This window comes from Trachemys scripta, unplaced genomic scaffold (genome assembly GCF_013100865.1).
Source record: "Trachemys scripta elegans isolate TJP31775 unplaced genomic scaffold, CAS_Tse_1.0 scaffold_28, whole genome shotgun sequence".
Classification (NCBI taxonomy): Eukaryota; Metazoa; Chordata; order Testudines; family Emydidae; genus Trachemys; species Trachemys scripta.
Genome location: NW_023260513.1, coordinates 2,827,954 through 2,846,523, shown reverse-complemented (window position 1 = coordinate 2,846,523; position 18,570 = coordinate 2,827,954). Strand labels below are relative to the sequence as shown.

The window sequence follows — 18,570 nt, the reverse complement described above, 5'->3', positions numbered from 1 at the left end:
AGGGGATGTGAAATTTAACCTTTGGCTGAAGGTAGGCCAGGTGACCTCTCGGTGGCAATAAAGTCCATGGGGTTTAGAGCGCCCCTCGCTGGCTGCAGTGAGAATGGGCTTTCCCAGCACAGTCCACATGGTTCAGAGAGCCGCCCCTCCCCCACCCCCCCGCTGGCTGCAGTGAGAATGGGCTCTCCCAGCACAGTCCACGTGATGCAGAGCGCCCCCAGTGGAAATGGGCTCTTCCAGCACAGTCCGGGTGGTGCAGAGTGCCCCCTGCTGGCTGCAGTGGGTTTGTTCCTGAAGGCTCTCTCAATGCTGTTTTTCTGTTGGTCTCATCCCCCCTGCTGGACCTTAGGGGAGCAGTCAAACGGGAGGGTGGCTGCTCTGGCCTAGACACAGCCAGGGGGACTGGAGCCAACCTCCCTCCAGTCCTTTGTTCTTGCTGGGATTTTACTGGAAGACGAAAGAGAAGGGGCCGGTCGGGACCCAGTCGTGGCAGGGCACCTTCTGTACCCGCCCCGTCCCCCCACCATGAGGGGGGGTTCTGCGGGGTTACCGCCTGCAGGATTCATCTGCCAAAAGAGAAAGAAGGGGAGATGAGTAGGAAACGGGAGAGGGGGAAACCTAGCAGGGACAGACAGGGGAACAGAACCCAGCAGTCCCTGCTCTAACCCACTAGACCCCTCCCTCCCAGAGCTGGGAGTTGTAAGCATAGCAGCCGTGCCTGGTGGATGTTGGAGGAGAGGGAGGGGCATGTGCCTGGCCTTCCTGGTGGAGGGGGGGGACAGTGGGGGCTGGGGTAGGGAGCAATTGGCAAGAGCCGTCTGAATTGGAAAGGGCAGGATACATCTGTGCCAGGGCTTGCTGGAGGCCAGTGGGCCGACACCCTTGAGCTTCCCCCATCTGGCCACTAGATGGAGCCCCAATGCCCATGGCTAGCAAAGCAAGAGGTTTTCCCAGGGGTGGGGAACCGGCAGCAGCTGTTTCATAAGCATTTTCCCAGCATGTTTCATCACCCAAGCTGCTCCCTGCCGCACAGCGCCCCCTAGTGCCGTGCTGGGGCATTGGGGCCAGCACTGACTGCCAGGGGAGAGCGCCCCCAACTGAGCCTCTAATCCCGCTCCCTGCCACACAGCGCCCCCTAGTGCTCGCTGAGACTCACCCACGATGAGGGATTTGGTCCTGAGCACACCCGGCAGGCCGCGATGGAGTAGCAGCAGCTCCTCCTCTTCCTCGTCGTCCTCCCCGTGGGGGTTGGCACAGGCCGGCGCGTCCGACTCCTCGGGGGGCCCAAACTCCTCCAGCAGGGACCCCTCGGACGGGTACTGGAAGGTGCGCTCCAGCTGGCTCTCACTGAACGAGATCTTCAACTGCAGGGGAAGGGAGAGAAGGATCAGACTAACAGGCCCATCTAGCCCGGTATCCCGCCACTGCCCCCTACCTGGATTAGCTTTATGTCCCCACCCCCTGTTTAAGTGTGACTCTACAGTAACTTATCAGTGCCCACGGTCTTAGACCCTGCACCAGTGGGTGAGTCCATAGCACAAAGAGACCCTACAATAACAAACCAGTGGATGGCTCCCCAGTGCACCTGAGAGATCCTAAAATAATGACTAGTGTGCTGGATCCCAGCGCCCACTCAAAGACTCTTCAGTAACCCCTGTGCCTATCCCCAGGGCTGAAAGACCCTACAATAACAAACCGTGGCACACAGCCCTACAGCTGGGACTCTACAATGTCAAACCACTGTCTGCACCCCCAGTGCTGACCTGAGACCTTACAATAACAAAACAGTGTGTGCATCTTCCATACCAAAAGACCCTATAATAACAAATGACACACAGCCTGAACTCTTGACAAGAGACCCTATAACAACACTGCATGCCGATTCCCACTGCTGACTCGACGCCTTACAATAACAAATCTGTGTTCATATCCCCAGTGCTAAAAGACCCTACAATAATAAACCACCACACACAGTCTTAGCAACTAAAAGAGACCCTAAAATAACAAACCAGCGTGCACATATCCCCACTGCCAAGTGACCTTACAATAACAAACCACAGCACACAGTCCAGGTAATGCCAAGAGACCCTACAATAACAAACCACAGCATGCAGTCCAAGTAACGTCAAGAGACCCTACAATAACAAAGCACAGCACGCAGCCCAGGCAAGTAATGCCAAGAAGCCCTACAATAACAAACCACAGCACGCAGTCCAAATAATGTCAAGAGACCCTACAATAACAGACCTCCCAGGCAGCAGCTCTCTGGGGACCCTCTGAGGACAGTGTGGCCATGGCAGTCCCACTTTGGCTAAGCCTCTGGTGGAGGGCAGCCAGGAAGCTGCCCCGCCCGCACCCCAGCTGGGCACAGAGCCCTGGCAGGAGATAAACCCTGCAGGAAATGAGATTAGACGTCCCTCCTGCAGAGAAAGACGATTCCCCAAGGGCAAGAGCATCTACCCTTGACCTGCAGCTAGGCTGGGCCACAAATAGTGCAGAGGATGGAGCAGGGAGGCATACAGCACTGGGATGCAGCCACCTCTGGGGTGGGGCAGCGGGGGAACAGCCACACAGCGGCACCACACAGCAGCATAAAGTGGGAGGTGAAGAGTAATCCTGTGTCCAATTGTGTGTAACCACGGGGCAGGGGCAGGGGGATTTCAGGAAGGCAGAATGGATGTGGGCTGGGGGGGGGATCTGGCCAGGACACCAGGGTTCACGCCCCAACTTGGGAGGAAAGTGCCAGGGGAGATTTAATGACTGGGCCTGGTCAGGACTTCAATTTTCTATGCAATCCAAAAGTGGCTGCCCTCGGGTATTGGGGTGAGAGCACCAGCAACAGTGCCACCTACCAAGTCCCCATCCTGCCCCTTGCAGGACAGCGCCCCCTAGTGCCGCACTGGGGTATTGGGGTCAGCACCGACTGCGACAGGACAGCGCCACCTACTGAGCCCCTAGCCTGCTCCCTGCAGGACAGCGCCCCTAGTGCCGCACTGGGGTATTGGGGGCAGCACCGACTGCGACAGGACAGTGCCACCTACCGAGCCCCCATCCTGCTCCCTGCAGGACAGCGCCCCCTAGTGGCGCACTGGGGTATTGGGGGCAGCACTGATAGCCCCATCCCAATTTCCAGTGGTGTCCCGGCCCAGCCCGGCCCCAACCCCTCCTGCTTAGCATGGTTCTAGTTTTAGCCCAGGCACCCCTCCCCCACTCTGTTTGGTGACATGGGGTGTGTGCGTATCTTTGATCTTATCTGTTCCCGAATTGGTTCCCATGGGAATTAATCCCCGCTAATCGCAATTAACTGAAGTCTATTAACGAGCTGGGGGAGAGGGGTCACGAGGCCAGTCCGGGGGAATTGAGGGTGAGGATCAGGGCCATAACAGCGTTAATGATGCTCACTGGAGGTAGTGAGGGATGGAAGAAGGGCCAGAGGAGAGGTAGAGAGGCAAGTGAAAGGCCAGGGCCAGGCTGAGAGAGGGAACACCAGCATGGAAAAGAAGGGAATGTGCGAGGGGAGATGAAAGATTGCATGGGAAAGACAGGAACCTGGAAATCCAGGACGGGAGTGACAGCGGCATGGGAGGAAAAGAGGGAGCAAGGCCATGGGGGAGGGGAGGAGAGGAAAGTCCTGATAGAGAAGAACAGAAGGAGAAAACTGGGGAGCAGAGGAGAGAGAAGCAGAGGAGGGGAAGAGAGGGAATGTGAGACTAATGGGGGTGGAGGGGCAAAGAAAAGAGAAGGAGGAAATCAGGAAGGGAGGCAGAGAAAGGAAGAGGGGAATGAGACAGGAGGAAAAGAGGAATGAAGGACAGAACAAGCAGGATCCAAGAAAAGAACAGAAGGAGAAAATCTGTGAGAGGAAGGAACAGGGGAACGAAACAGAAGAAAGGAGAGAGGAAATGGGGCTGAGGAGTGGATGAACGGGAAGGGTCCAAGAAAGAACAGAATGAGAGAATGGAAGCGGGGGGAACATGTCAGAGTCCTACAGAGACTGAAAAGATAGAAGAGGTGGAGGAGGAGGAGGAGAAATGAAGGGAAAGGGAGGGGAGAGACTGAGCGATGGAACGAAAAAGACAGTCAGCGAGAGAAAGAGAGGAGGAAGAAGGGAGTGAGAAAAAGGAGAAATTAAATATGTCTCTGCATCTTTCTGCGGCTCCTCCCTTGTGACTCTCACATCCCTCCCTTTCCCTCCCCACTCTCTGGCTTCATCTCTCCTCCTCAGTCTCTCTCACACTCCCCCATTCTCTCTCTTTGCCCCCCCCCCACACCCAGCTGCCGGGCCCCACCCGCCCGCCCCCCCAGCTCTGGAATGTGCCTGAGTCACTCGCTCCGCTGCCTGGCTCCTAAATAAGGAGCGAACAGGCCTGGTTTGGCCGGGAGGGGGAGGGGAGGCCGGGAATCCAGCTGCCGTCCAACTCCGCACAGCTGCGCTGGGAGCCTCCCAACTCCGCTCCGGTGTCTGGCACCACCTCCATCAGGGTGTCTGCCCCTCCCGCCTGCCCCCAGAGCCCCGAAGGGGGGAGCAGAAACCGAACCCCATCCCAAGGCCCTGAGGTATGACCCTCCAGAAATGGCCTCAAATCTCCAAACTTGGCTCACGACCTTCTGGACTGGGCCCACGGCTCTCCAGAAAAGGCCATGAATCTCCAGCTACAACCTAAGACCCTCTAGACTTGACCCACATCCCTCCAGACTGGATCCCACAGCCCTCCAGAAATGGCCATCTATCTCCAGCCTGGGCCAACAACCTTCCAGAAACGGCCATGAATCTCCAGACACAGCCCAAGGCCCTTTAGACATAGCCCACATCCCTCCAGACTGGATCCCACAGCCCTCCAGAAATCGCCCTCTCTCTCCTGATGGACCCATGACCCTCCAGAAATGGCCCTGAATATCCAGATATGGCCCACCGACCCTCCATGCCACCATCGCTCTAGATCCATCGGCATCTCCAATGCTTTCTCCAGATCACTTGCCTGGAGGAACCTTCACCCCTGGCTGCCCTCCCCCCCGCATCCAGACTCCCTGTTGCTTTCCTCACAGCCCTTCCTCTCTGCCCGAGAGCTGAGGAAGGCTAGAGGGATAGGCTGGACTCTTGGTGGCCCCTTTGAGCTGTAGTTTGAAGGCCAGGGCACTATCTCACAGGCTCTCCTGAGCTCCAGATCCTGTGGAGTGCTGTGTCGGAGAACGTCCGGTGCCCCTTCCCTGATCAGACCCCTCAATGTCTCTGTGAAGCACAGACCCCAGCCAAGAGACTGCTGTGCCAGAGAGAGATTGTCTGGCCTGCTGGGGAGAATAGATGGCAAAACACACCAGCTAGATGTCTGACCACACTATCTATATCCAAGCGTCCCTCTATTCATCCATAGTTCTGTCTATCCATCCATCATTAGCTCTATCCATCTATCCATTGTCAGATCATCGTCGGCTTTATCCATCCATCCATGGCAAGCTCTTTCTATCTCTCCATCCTCAGCAGCATCTACATTTCCATCCCTCCATTATCAGATCTACCTATATGTCTCTGTCTACCCTCAGCTCTATCTATCCATCCGTCATCGGATCTAGCCTCAGCTCTATCCATCCATTCACAGCGGTACCCTTCCATCCCTCCATCATCAGATCTATCTGTCCATCCATCCTTAGCTCCACACATCAATTTATTCATCGACACATCTAACTAAATATCTGTTCTCAACTCCATCCATCCACCCACCCATCAACTATCTATCCATCCATCCTCAGCTTTATCTATCTATCTATCTATCTATCTATCTATCTATCCTCAGCTCCACCCATCCACTCGTCTATCCATTGTCATATCTCTCTCTATCTCCCTATCCTCGGCTCAATCCACCATCACGAGATCTATCTATAGATCTCTCTATCTCTCCATCCTCAGTGTACCCGAGACACAGAGAAATGAAGGACTAGCCGAGGGCAACCCGCCAGGCCAGTGGCCAAGCCAGGAATAGAGACCAGGGACCCCGAGTCCCACTCCAGGGCTCTATCCACTAGGAACAGAACTGCCCCCCTCCCGCCCCGGCCAGAGCCTCAGTCCAGCTTGCATTCCTGACCCTCTCAGAGACTTGAAGTAAAAGAAGGGATAAGCAACCCCAGCCTGTCTTAGGTGGTGCTGGAGTGGTCCTGGGCAGGGATCCCTGACTGGATTCCCAGCCCTTGTTATTCCCAAGTGGGTGAGCCATATTTACCCCTTCATCATCCGTTCCAACCACCCCCCACCATCTCTACTGAGTGGGTGGGGGGTGTAGGAGTCCCTCGCGTCTCCCTTGGTGCTAGTCCCCTCCCTCCACAAGTCTTCAAGCCATTCTCCACTTTTCTGCTGACAGCTCCCATCCCGCTAAGAGGATCTGGTCCCGGTTTGGGGCGACTGGCTGGCTCAGGGACATGGGGAACGGGCAATGGGGCCTTCCCCCTCTAGGGGCACCGGTTCCAATTGGAGAGGCAGGCTGGGCGCTGTTTCTGTCCCTCAATAGCCCAGGCAGGACCTCTGGGCCCCGGCCAGATCGGCATTAGCTCAGATAAGACTGGGGCTATTTGGGGAAACGCCTCTAAAGCTCTTATACCAAATGGCATTAACGCAGGCTGGGCTCACAGTGCTGGGGGGCGGCCTGAAGGGCTGGATTTGTGGCTCCACAGTCCTTTACTTATCCCATAATATCCACTGAGCGCCCTTTATCCTGTTCTGGCCCGGTTCGTAAGGTGTCAAAGTGGGTGGGAAAGGGTTAATCACATGTGTTTGGTGGGTGGGGCGGTGGGACGACTCAGGCACAAGAAAGGGTTGATGGCAAAGCTGGGGATGGGACCCAGGAGTCCTGACTCCCAGCCCCACCATCCTCCCCCACCATACTCTAACCACTAGACCCCACTCTCTTCCCAGAGCTGGGGATGGGACCCAGGCAGGGCCGGATTAACGTTTTGTGGGCCTGGCGCCAAACATATTTGTGGCTTCCATGGGGGCAATGGAGCATGGCGTGGTTGTGGTGGGGCGGTCGGTTCCTGGAGTGAGGGGCCAGCCAGGAGCATGGCATGGCAGGGACGGCCCCGCTCTGCCCAGCCCAGTGCATGGGCACTACTTACAAACGGGCAGTTGCCAGATGCACAGTGGCCCACCCGGCCCTGCGCTGCCAGCATGCCCCTTCCCCTTGGGGATGGGCCAATGCCGCCCCACCCAGCCCCCCCACCCAACATCAGAACACACACCACCACCGCCCCCCCGATTTCCTATGGCCAAAGAGCCCCAGACCTGCTATGCCCAGCGCCCCACCCAGACCATGCCACAAATGCACAGCGCCCTGCACACCACCACCCCTGCCCACCGCCCCCCTCCACAGAACCCCCACTCCCTAGTGCCCCAACACACAGAGATCTTCCTCACCCCCTCACAGCACAGCACCCACACCAGGCCCTCCAGAGACCCCCTCCCCCACGCCCTGCCTCACCAGCCCTGCTGGGAGGTGACTGTGGCTGTCAGGCTAAGCCGGCAGTCCAGCCAGGGCTGGTCCCAAGGCGGGGAATCGCTCCGGCCCCTTGGGAGTGGTGCGATCAGCCAGGCCAGGGCCTGCCCTGGCCAGGATCCCTCAGGACCTACTTGCCTGGAGCAGCCCAGCCAAGCCCTCCACACTGTTCCCTCTACACACACACCTGACCGACACTGGCCAGTCCCAGGCGGCACAACTCTGGGGAGACAGGCAGGGCCCCACAGGTGGTGGGAAGCAGAGACTGCCTGAAGCCGGAGGTGCGCTGGGGTCCGGCCAGGGGGCAGAGAGGAGCCAGCGGATGGGGCCAGGGAGTGGAGAGGAGCCCTAGGCCGGCTGGCAGGCAGGCTGAGAGAAGCAAGTGGGGGGGGGGGGGGGGGGGGGGGGAAGCCAGCAGGCTGGTGGGGTCTCAGGGCACAGTGTAAGCGGAGCAGGCCGGGGCCCTTTCTGAGCATGGGCCTGGCTCCATGGAGTCACTGGAACCATTGTAAACCCAGCACTGCCCAGGAGTCCTGACTCCCAGCCCCCCCACCCCCAATGCGCTCTAACCACTAGACTCCCCTCCCCTCCCAGAACTGCCGATGGGACCCAGGAGTCCTGACTCCCAGCCCCGCCCCCACCAGCTGCTGCTTTCGCTCTGCACTGCAATAACCACTTCCTGAGCGGGTGCAGGCTGCCCGGGGCTTCGGCTGACACAGGCCTCGATCTCCCCGCCCTTTTCCGTCCCACACGCTCCCACACGTTCCCCGCTTCCTGTTTTCGACAGGGCTGCAGCACTGCGGGAAGACGGGGCAGCCCCAGGGCCCTCTGGGTAATGTCCAGAGCGGGTGCGGGGCAGCCCAGTTAAGCTCCTCCCATGCTAACACACCTTGCTCCCTGCCTGGGGTCCGCAGCCCTGCCCCTGGAGCAAGGCGTCCATGATTACGAGAGCGAAATGAAGCCAAGTTCCATGCAGGGCGCGTGGCTCTAGGCGGGAGCTGAGGCTGGGGGTGAGGGGGCACCTGCAGCCGCTCTTGGGAAGCCTTGGAGTGGGATTATAGGGGCAACAGCTCTGGGGAAGATGAAGGGTTAAAGTGCCCCCCCCCCCATCTACAGTGACCATGGCAACCTCCTCAACGCTGACCTCAGTGCTTTTAATGACTTCCTCTGGAAAAACCTGCTGGTGGCTTGTACCAATGGGAGGCCGGCAGGGCCTGGTCCCCTCCCCCATCACACCCTGCATACCCGTTCACCCCTCCCCCATCACACCCCTTTCTCGCCATCACACCCTGCCTGCCCCCCTTTCACCCTCCCCGTCTCATCCCTCCCCCATCACACCCCTTCCTTCCCCACGACATCCCTTGCCCATTCATACTCCTTCCTTCTCCCACTTTTACCCCTCCACACCCACTCCTTTCCCTAGCCCCCCACTCCCTGCAAATCAGCATCCTGGAGGCTGCAGGAGTTGCTCTGTTGTCCTGGCCTCTACACCCTGGGTGAGCCTAGGGCTGTAGTGCTGGGCTGGAACCCAGCCCAGACCTGGTCCCTGGGTCCTTCTGCACCGACAGCGGCTTCCCCTTTCCCCCAAACACACAGACAGACTGTCTGCGGCTGTCGCTCTCTCACACACAGTCTCTGGGGGCCTGTGTCTTCCTCTCAGGCACATGCTCGCTTTTTCCTTTCTCTCTCTCTGCATCTTGCACTCCTCTCCCAGAGCCAGGGATAGAACCCAGGAGTCCTGACGTCCCAGACCCTACTGTTCTAACCCACTCCCCTCCCCTCCCAGAGCTGGGGAAAGAACCCAGGAGTCCTGCCTGCCATCCGCCTCCCCCCGCTTCTCTAACTGCTCTGGAAGCGTCCCTCCCTCACCAGAGGCAGCTGCATTTCAGCAGGCAGGAGAGGCTGTAGGCGGGCGGGGAGATGACGCCCAAATGAGAATGTGCCCTGGAGCCCTGTCGGAGTGACTCCCCAGCTCTGAGCTCAGCAGGGAGGGATCCCCTGCACACTCACCCCATGCCCCCCTCCCCCATCTCTCGGAGCACGCCCGGGAAAGACAAAGAGCAGCCCCGGACTCCCCACTATGGGGAGAGGAACAAGGCCCATGTCACCAGGCCTGAGTTACACTCACTGACCAGGGCTACAGGCTTCCATGAGAATGGGGAACAGGGGGTGGCAGGGACTATGGTCCTGAATCAGCTATTGGGGGGAAGGCGGGGGGGAGGTGCAGTCCAGGAAAGAAAGAACACAGATAGATGGATGGTTAGAGAAATATTGTGGGAGAGAAGGGGTGGATAGATAAACAGATTTATATACAGTGAATTGAAATATCTTACTGTCCTCCCATTCAGCTCTAGCCACTAGATCCCACTCCCCTCCCACAGCCAGAAATAGAACCCAGGAGTCCTGGCTCCCAGCCCCTCAATCCACTAGACCCCACTCCCCTCCTAGAGCTGGGGATAGAACCCAGGAGTTCTGACACCCATCCCACCCCCGCAGCTCTAACCCACTAGACCCTACTCCCCTCTCAGAACTGGGGACAGAACCCAAGAGTCCTGGCTCCCAGCGCCCCCTGCTCTAACCCACTAGACCCCATGTCCCTCCCAGAGCTGGGGATACCCCTCCCAATCCTCCCCATCACACCCCTCTAAGCCTGTCCTCTCCCCCATCAGAGATGTCACCACATTCCCCCTTAGCCTAGCTGAGCTGGCTGGACTTAGTCTTTCCCTCCCGTGGCTGGAGGGGGCCCCATGGCCATCTCTAAGCTGCTAGCCCTAGTGGTCTCCCCTCACCCCCCCCCCCTCCGCAGATCAGGGCACAGAGAGGCAGAAGTTGAGTGCATGGCCCTCAGCAGCTGATGTCAGCAGGGCTTCCTCTGCTGGGTGGAGTGAGGGCTCAGCCTCAGGGCAGAGAGCAAAGGAGGGAGAGACAAAGCAAGCAAGCAAGCTGGCCCCATCTCTCCAGGCTGAACGGCCCCTGCCTGCGTGGGAGGGATAAGCCGGGCGGAGATCCCAGCCGCCCGGCTGCTCCAGACCCTCCGGAAGATAAAGAGCCATTTGTGGTGAAAGGTCTGTTTGTGATGAAAACCCGAAGCAGGAATCTGCCCTCGAGGGGGTCACGAAAGGACCGTGCAGAAGGATGGCGCCGGGCCTGAGGCAGAGGGCGCTTAGCCTGGGGACGGCGACCTGACTTGGCTCAGTAAAGACGCTGGAAGGTCCTAGAGCGACAGGCGCCCCCGCTGCATTCTAGAGTGGCAGGGCCCCCACAATCCCATGGTCTAGAGCTGCAACTCGTCTCCCTTTGCTGCATGCTAGAGTGACAGGCTTCTCCACAGCGCCATGTTCTAGAGCTGCAACTAACCCCTCTTTGCTGCATTCTAGAGCGACAGGCCTCCATGTTCTTGATGTCCACAACTCCATGTTCTAGAGCTTCATCTCACATCCCATCACTGCATTCTAGAGTGACAGCCCCCATGGCCCCGTGTTTTAGATCTTTAGCTCACCTCCCTTCACACCCTTTCAGAGTGACAGGCCTCTCCACTGTGCTCCGAGTGCTAGTGCCTGCGTTCTAGTGTGCCAGCCCCAGCCTCATCTTCTAGAGCTTCAACACCTCTCTTTCACTGCATTTCACAGCAACAAGCCCCTTCACTGCACTCCCACGTGCCAGGTCCTGTAACCTAGAGAGACAACCCCCACCCCCATGTTCTAGAGCTTCCGCTCACCTCCCTTCACTGCATTTTAGAGCAACATGCCCCACAACCCCATGTTCTAAAGCATCAACTTGCCTCCCTTCACTGCATTCTAGAGCAACAGGCCCCTCCACTGTGCTCCACCATGCTAGCTCCCATGTTCTAGAGTGACAGCCCCCAATCCTATGTTCCAGAGCTTTAACTCTCCGCCCAATCACCGCATGCCAGAGAAACAGCGCCCTCCACTATATTCCAGAGCAACAGCCTGCCCCTCTCATGTTCTAGAGATGCAGGCTGCCATCCTTCCAGTGTGTTTTACAGGACCAGACACCTCCAAAGCTTTCTAGAGCAACAGCCACTACATTATAGAGCGACAGGCCCTCTCTACGTCATTCCAGAGTGACATCAACAGCATTCTAGAGTGGCAGCCTGCCTTCACCACATGCTCTGAAGCGGCAACTTGCTATCTGTTCAATGCATTCTAGAGCAACCCCCTTCCTCCGCTGCACACCAGTATGACACATAGTGCATTCTTGAGTGCTCAGCTGCCTTGCCCCATATTCTAGAGCTTCCACTCTGATTTAGAGCAACAGGCCACTCCTATGCATTCCAGTGCAACAGGCCCTGCATTCTAGACCAACAATTACTGCCAATGCATTCTAGAACGGTATGTGCCGCTGTTTTCTAGAACATCACAGCCTGTGTTCAAGAACAGTTGTTACCGCTGGAGTAGCAATCACCGCTCTGTTCCGGCACTGTTTTGTGGAGTAATTAACCACTGGGATATTCTGGAGCATCAGTCACCACACACTTCTAGAGTAACAATAAGCACCAGAGTGTTCTAGAACAACTGTTGCCAGAGTATTCTAGAGATACAGATAAGGCCCTGGTGCTGAAAGTACCAGTACTGAGCTCCATTGCAGGGTTGTGGCTGATCACAGCAGTCTAGAGTGAAAAGCACGAGAGCAATCTAGAGTAACACTCCCCACCGTATTCTGTAACAGTCCCTGCAGTAATGCAGCACAACAGGATGCTGGAGCCATAAACACCGAGGTCCAGACCCTGTCAATGGAGGTCGCTCTGTCGAAGTCAGCGTAGGAAATGGAGCCCAGGATTCTAGAGCAGACCAGCATCTGGGGGTGCTAGACTAGAGCATTAAAGGGCCGAGGCAACACGTGGCATGGGAGTGGGGAAGTAGGAGGGGGTTATCTTGGCTTGGTCACCATGGGGGCGCCCACCCCTAGAGCACCTGGGTTTGTGGCAATGAGTCTTTGCCATTGATGCTGAAAGGGGAAAGGTCGGGAGTTAGATAAAGAAACAAACACATATGGTGATGAGGTAGAGAGATGGATGATATGGGGACTGGATGGGCAGAGAGGGATGTATGGGGACTGGATGGATGGAGGGGGATGGATGGGGATTGGATGATGCCTATAGGGGACGGATGGATGCATGCATTAGAGAGAGGGATAGACAGATGCATATGGTGATTAGATGGATAGATAGTTGCTTATGTGGATTCAAGAGAGAGAGAGAAAGAGAAAGTGAGAGACACGAGCGCAGGGAGATGGATGATATACAGACAGACTAGCTAAAATACTATCCTATTTTTAAAACATATATTGACTACTTTAGAGCAAAGCAGTATTTATCTGGCAAGCATTACCATAGAGAGTACTGTAGTCATTTAATACTACGGTGATCTGATACCGTAGACTACACTCAATTTGTTCTCAGTATTTTTGAGTACTTACCATACAACACTGTAGTATTTTAACAATATTGAGACCTATTACTTTCCCACCCTTCCAGTACTTTAAAGTATTTTTTTAAGTAATTGCTATGCAATACTGAAAACATTTAACAGTATTTTGATCTATTCACTGGAACACCATAACATTCGGAAGCACTTACTATAGAATACTGCAGTATTTTAACAGTATCTTGACATCACCCTGTAGGATATTCTAGCGCTTCGCAGTAATTTGGGACATTACTGCAGTAATTTAACAGTCTATTAATCTAGAATACCCTGGTGCTTTACAGAGGTAAGGTGGGGGAGGTAATATATTTTATTGGACCAACTTCTATTGGTGAGCGAGACAAATTAGACCAATACAAGATATTACCTCATCCACCTTGTCCCTCTAATATCCTGGGACTGACCTGGCTACAACAACACTGTTGCTTTTACAATGATTTAATGCAATGCTATAGTAATTTAACAGCACCATTTTACTCTTGTATTTTACTGTATTTACTATGGAACCGTAAAATAATTTAGCCGTATTGTCATCTGTTACTCTGGAATACTCTAGTATTTCGCAGTAAAGTTGAGTAACTCCACGGCAATTTAACAATACTGTGATGTTACTCTAGCACTCTGTAGTAATTTGAGCAATACTGCAGCAATTGAACAGTCGTACAGCTTATCACTGCAGAATACTCTTGACCTTTATGGTATTTACTATATAATATGGTGATTTAGCAATGCTGTAACATGTTACTCCAAAGTACTCAGTGTTTTTGAAGTAATTTTGAGCAATGCTCCAGCAAGTTAACAGCAGTGTGATGTTATTATTCTCGAGTAGTCTAGGAGTTTGCAGTGTCTTTGCGCAATGGTGCATCTAACATTATTATAGCCCCTTGCTTTGGTATTTAACGTATTCACTATAGAATACCAGAGTAATGTAATTGTATTGTGATTTGTTACTCTCGAGTACTCTAATAGTCTGCAGTATGTTTGAGCTGCAATCCAACAGTACTATAGCCCCTTACTCTAAAATGTTACCATATTTACTATATAATACTAGAGCAATTTTAAAGTTGTGTGATCTGTTACGCTCAAGTACTCTAGTAGTCTGTAGTAATTTTGAGCAGTCTAACATATTATGGCCCATTAGTCTAGTATTTTTACTGTATGATACTCCTACAGTAGACCCCATATGCTCACATACTATATTTATTTCCTATATAATACCAGTACAAGATGGTATTGTGATCTGTTCCTCTCAAATACTCTAGTACTTCAAAGCAGTTACTCCAGGATCCTCAAGTTTTTTTCTTTAATGAGCATTATGGGGTAGAAAGATTTTTCCAGCTGCCTCCTTGCGCTCCGTAGCCAATGCCAGTGGGGCTGCCCCCCGGGCACAGATTCATAGCACCAGGGGGCATTTTTAGTGCCAGGAAGCTGGGCAGAGACTCCGGCTGCAAAAATGCCGTTGACGTTCAGCCACAAAGTTTAGCCAGGGATGCCTCTTGCCTAGCGACTGTCCCTGCTAAATGATCCCCTTATGAGGCAAAGAACAGACCAGCCACTGTGCACACCAGAGCCGCATCTGGCCAAGGACAACCCCAGACCCTGGCATGGGTCACATGTGTGAAAAGTCTTTTGTGGATCACCCCGTTCCCTTCCGGTGCCCCCCTCCCCACCTGGCCCCTGCCACTGGGTCCCCAGTGAGAAAGAAAGAGGGGGCTTCAAGGCCCGTCCAGCCCTCAGCCTCTCTACTGAGGCTGCCAGCGACTTTCGGCCAACCGGGAAGTGGGCTGGGGCCGAACAAACTCATTTCACATTGGGGCTGTGGAATGGGAGTGACAGGGTGGGGCTGGATCAGAGCCTGGCATCTCTAGAGGGGAGAGGCCCTGTGAGCCATTCCCCATACCTCTGAGCCAGCCAATCCCCCACCCTGTGGCCAGATCAGAGCCAGTGCCCCACAAGAGGGGAAGGACCCCATATCCCATTCCTCTCCCTCCCCAAGCCAGCCAGTGCCCTTGCCCTGAGGCCAGATTGAAGCTGGCATCCTCTATAGGGGAAAGGTCCCATATCCTACTCCCCCCAGCCCCCATAAGCCAGCTACAAACTCAAGCCAGGTTACTCCAAAAGGAACCAGCTGGCTCAGAGGGGTGGGGAATGGGATATGGGACCTTTCCCCTCTAGGGGGCGCTGGCTCCCATCCAAACCTGGAGGAATTGGAATCAACAACCCTATTTCCACAGTCCATCCCCCCGCCTTTCCTGCTGTAGCACCAGGAGAACAGGGTGGGGACGTTCCTGGACCACATCCTTGTGGATCCCATGACAACCCCGGCCTCCACCACGTGCTCTATATCCCTGGCCCACGAGGGCCAGAGACGCTGCCCAACGGGAGCTGGGCCTGGGCGGGAGGTCAGAGGTCAACCATGGCTAACGGCCCCACGCCTGGGGTTGGCGTCGCCACATTCAACCCTGTGTTAGGCACCTGAAGGAGGAGGAGAAGGAATGAGGGGAGGAGAGACAGTGAGGGATGACAAGAAGGAGGGGAAAGCGGGAGAGAAGCAAAAGGAAGAGAAAATGAAGAAAAGAGTGAACGAATGAGCAGAGGAGAGAGAAAGAAAGAGGAGGAATGAAGGAGAGCAAAAAAAAGAAAGACTAAAAAGGGAAAGAATGAGAGACACTGAGGCCGAGAAAGAATGAAACAGCCGAGAGAGGGTGTGAAAGAAAGAAAGAAAGAAAGAAAGAAAGAAAGAAAGGATAAAAATGGCGAGAGGAGGGAGAGTGAAAAGTGAGAGCACGAAGCAGAGAAAACGAAAGAGAGCAGGGAAAGGAGGAACGCAAGAGGGCGAGCGAAGGAGGGAGTGAGGAGCGCGCCGGTACCTTTTTGCGGTGGGGGTCGTTCTTGGCCAGGCAGGATTTCGACAGGGACAGGTAGCCCCCAATCACCTGGATCTCCTCCGCCGTGGGGTAGCGCTTCTTCAGTGGGGCGCCGGCTGCCTTCTCGGGCGCCGCGGGGCCCCCCTCACCCTCGACGCCGTTCTCCACGGCTGGCACCGGTGCCTTGCGGGGATTGATGGTGATGGTGTTGCCGCTCCGGCGCTGCACGGCCGGGTGGGGCAGGGCGGAGGGGCCCCCCAGCTCCCGGGGCCCCCGGCCCCCGCGCCTCATGGCCTCCCCCTCGGCCGGCTCCTCGGCGCTGGCCGGGAGGGGAAGCTGCTCACGGCTGGGGGAGGAGGAGGAGGAAGTGGAGGCCGGAGCAGCGGCAGCCTTTGGAGGAGAAGTGCTGATTTCCTGCCGAGCCTCGCCAGGGTCTGGGGGAGGGGAGGCGGCCGCCCGGCGCGGCACCACCACGAAGGAGTTGCGCGAATGGAGGCGCAGGCTGGCCACGGCTTTGGCCTGTGCCTCGGCATCCAATATGGTGTCGACGGGCAGGCCTGAGGCTGAGGCGTCTCCATTGTCCCCCCTGCCACCTCTGTCCAGAGAGGTGATGTCTCTGCCCAGCGAGCCCAGTATCACCGCACCTGAGCCACCGCCACCAGCGTCACGCCTCTCTGGTGAGGCGGCTTCTCTGGCTTGTAGGCCCGGCCCCACTGCCAATGCACTGCCACCAGGCCTGGCTCCTGTCTCCAGTGAAGCGGCTTCTCTGGCTTGTAGGCCCGGCCCCACCGCCAATGCACCGCCACCAGGCCTGGCTCCCCTCTCTGGTGAGGCGGCTTCCCTGCCTCGCAGTCCTGGGGCCATGGCACTGCCATCACTCCTAGCTCCCGTTTCTGGCGAGGCGGCCTCTGTGCCTTGAGGCCCTGGCACCACAGCCAATGTGCTTCCACTGTGCCAGGCTCCCCTGTCCGGTGAATTGGCCTCCCTGCTCCGAGGGCCCGGCACCATTGTGCCAGGGCTGCCACCATCATGCCTGGCTCCCCTCTCTGGCGAGGCGGCCTCCCTGCCCCATGCTTTGCCGGTGGGCGAGCGCCGCGGTGGGCTCTCTGGCCAGGCCTCGGACCTGGCTTTGAACTGGCTGCGGTAGGAAGCCACGGTGAAGGGAGGCGGCGAGGGGGTCAGGCCCGGCAGGTCGCGGGGAGGGCTGGGTGTGCCACTACGGTGCTGGGCCGAGCCGGGCGGTTTCCTTGCTGCCAGGGGGCGTTCGTAGGAACCATCGGCGAGGTTCTCGGTGCTGAGGGACCTGAGCGGTCGCGGGGGTGGGTCCTCCTGGCCGAAGCGGCTTAGCAGCTTGCTGACACGCCCGCGGCGTTGCTCCGGGAGCCCCGGCCGGCAATCGGCCTCGCCGCGGCTTTGGCCGAAGGAGTTGAGGTCTTCCACGCTGCGGCTGAGGGCCGATTTGACGATGAAGACTTCGCCGGCCCGGATCTCGGTCACGCTCCCGCCGCGCCGGGCCAGCAGCTCGTTCAGGGATTCCACGCTGCCGGATTTGGCCTCCCCCTGCCGCTCGGCCCCCAGTGGCGCTGCTCCCGGCACCGACTCAATGATGATGACGTTGTCGGCCCGTAGGGTCCTCACCCCAGGGCGCTGGCTGTACAGCTCCATCAACTGCTTGGCCTTGGCGCTGGCCGCCTCGGCCTCCGGCACCGCTGTCTCCTTGCGCCTTTTCTCCAGCTGGATGAAGGGGTTCTGGTGCACTGGGCCAATCTTCTCCTGCAGCACGGTGCTCTCCTTCTGGCCCATCTCAGGTCCGGGCGGCCCCGCCACAGCCAAGGGGGGCCCTGCTCCACCGCCACCGCCCTCCGGGTCCGAGAAGGAGGTCCCGGAGCCCTGCTTGGCACGGCGGCGTTCGATGATCTCCCGCTTCCAGGCTGGCATCTTGGCCATGCGGTCCTGCTGCTCCCGCTCTCTGCGCCGCGCCTCTTCCTCTTCCTTCCGCTTCCTCTCCAGCAGCTGCAGCTTCCACTCCGGCAGGGCTGGCGCCGGAGACGACGCCATCCTCCCCCCGGGGCTGCGGGGAGCAGGGAGGGAAGTGGGGACGGGGGCAATGGGGGGGCAGGGAAGAAGGGATGGAGGATAGTTTGAGAGGATGAAAGGGAGGGATAGAGAAAGTGTCAGGGATGGAAGAAAAGGAGGAATGGAAGGATAGTTTAAGAGGACGAAAGAGAGGGATAGAGAGAGGGTCAGGGAAGGAAGGGTGGAGGAAAAGGGGAGGGATAGTTTAAGAGGATGAAAAGGAGGGATAGAGAGAGTGCCAGGGAAGGAAGGAGAGTTTAAGAGGAGGAGGAGGAGAGAGAGAAAGGGGCAGAAATGGAGGAATGGTTTACGAGGAGAAAAGTAAGGCCGGAGGAAGGGAGGGATAGAGAGTCAGAGAAGGAGGACTAACGGGAAGGAAGGAGAGAGAAAGAATGGAAGAAGGAGAGAGGGGGCTGAGGAAAGAAGGAATGAGGAAGTGGGAGAAAGGAGGGATGGAGAGAGAGCTGGGGGAGGCGGGAGAGGCAGGGAAGGAGGGATAGCGGAGCCGGGAGAGGAATCAAGGGGCTCCCTGCTCTCCCCCACCCCTGCTCTGGGAGGAAGAGAAAGAGAGGAAAAAAAAAAGAAAAGATGAAAAAAATCCCCAAAGTTCCGCCTGTGTCAGCCTGGCGATTTCCGGAGGGGGCGGGCACTGCTCGCCCCACCCGCCCGGCTGACAGCCCCGCACGCGGCTGGGAATCC

The 18,570-nt window shown here is 56.8% G+C and overlaps 1 protein-coding gene across 1 annotated transcript; it reads right to left on the bottom strand.

Moving 5' to 3' along the window:
- Positions 1-506: 506 nt before the first annotated feature.
- PPP1R18 (protein phosphatase 1 regulatory subunit 18) lies at positions 507-18,338 on the bottom strand. The gene is made up of 3 exons (XM_034757550.1): positions 15,799-18,338; positions 1,157-1,364; positions 507-566 (listed from the first exon to the last, which is right to left on the bottom strand). The coding sequence occupies exons 1-3, from the start codon at positions 17,851-17,853 to the stop codon at positions 547-549; spliced, it is 2,283 nt and encodes a 760-aa protein (XP_034613441.1). The 5' UTR covers positions 17,854-18,338; the 3' UTR covers positions 507-546.
- Positions 18,339-18,570: the final 232 nt, after the last annotated feature.

Excerpts from the sequence above, each read along its gene's own strand:
- PPP1R18 (XM_034757550.1), bottom strand. The coding sequence starts at position 17,853 with ATGGCGTCGTCTCCGGCGCCAGCCCTGCCGGAGTGGAAGCTGCAGCTG. Across the intron at positions 1,365-15,798 it reads ACGACCCCCACCGCAAAAAG|TTGAAGATCTCGTTCAGTGA; the intron begins GTACCGGCGCGC and ends CTTCCCCTGCAG. Across the intron at positions 567-1,156 it reads GACCAAATCCCTCATCGTGG|ATGAATCCTGCAGGCGGTAA; the intron begins GTGAGTCTCAGC and ends CTCTTTTGGCAG.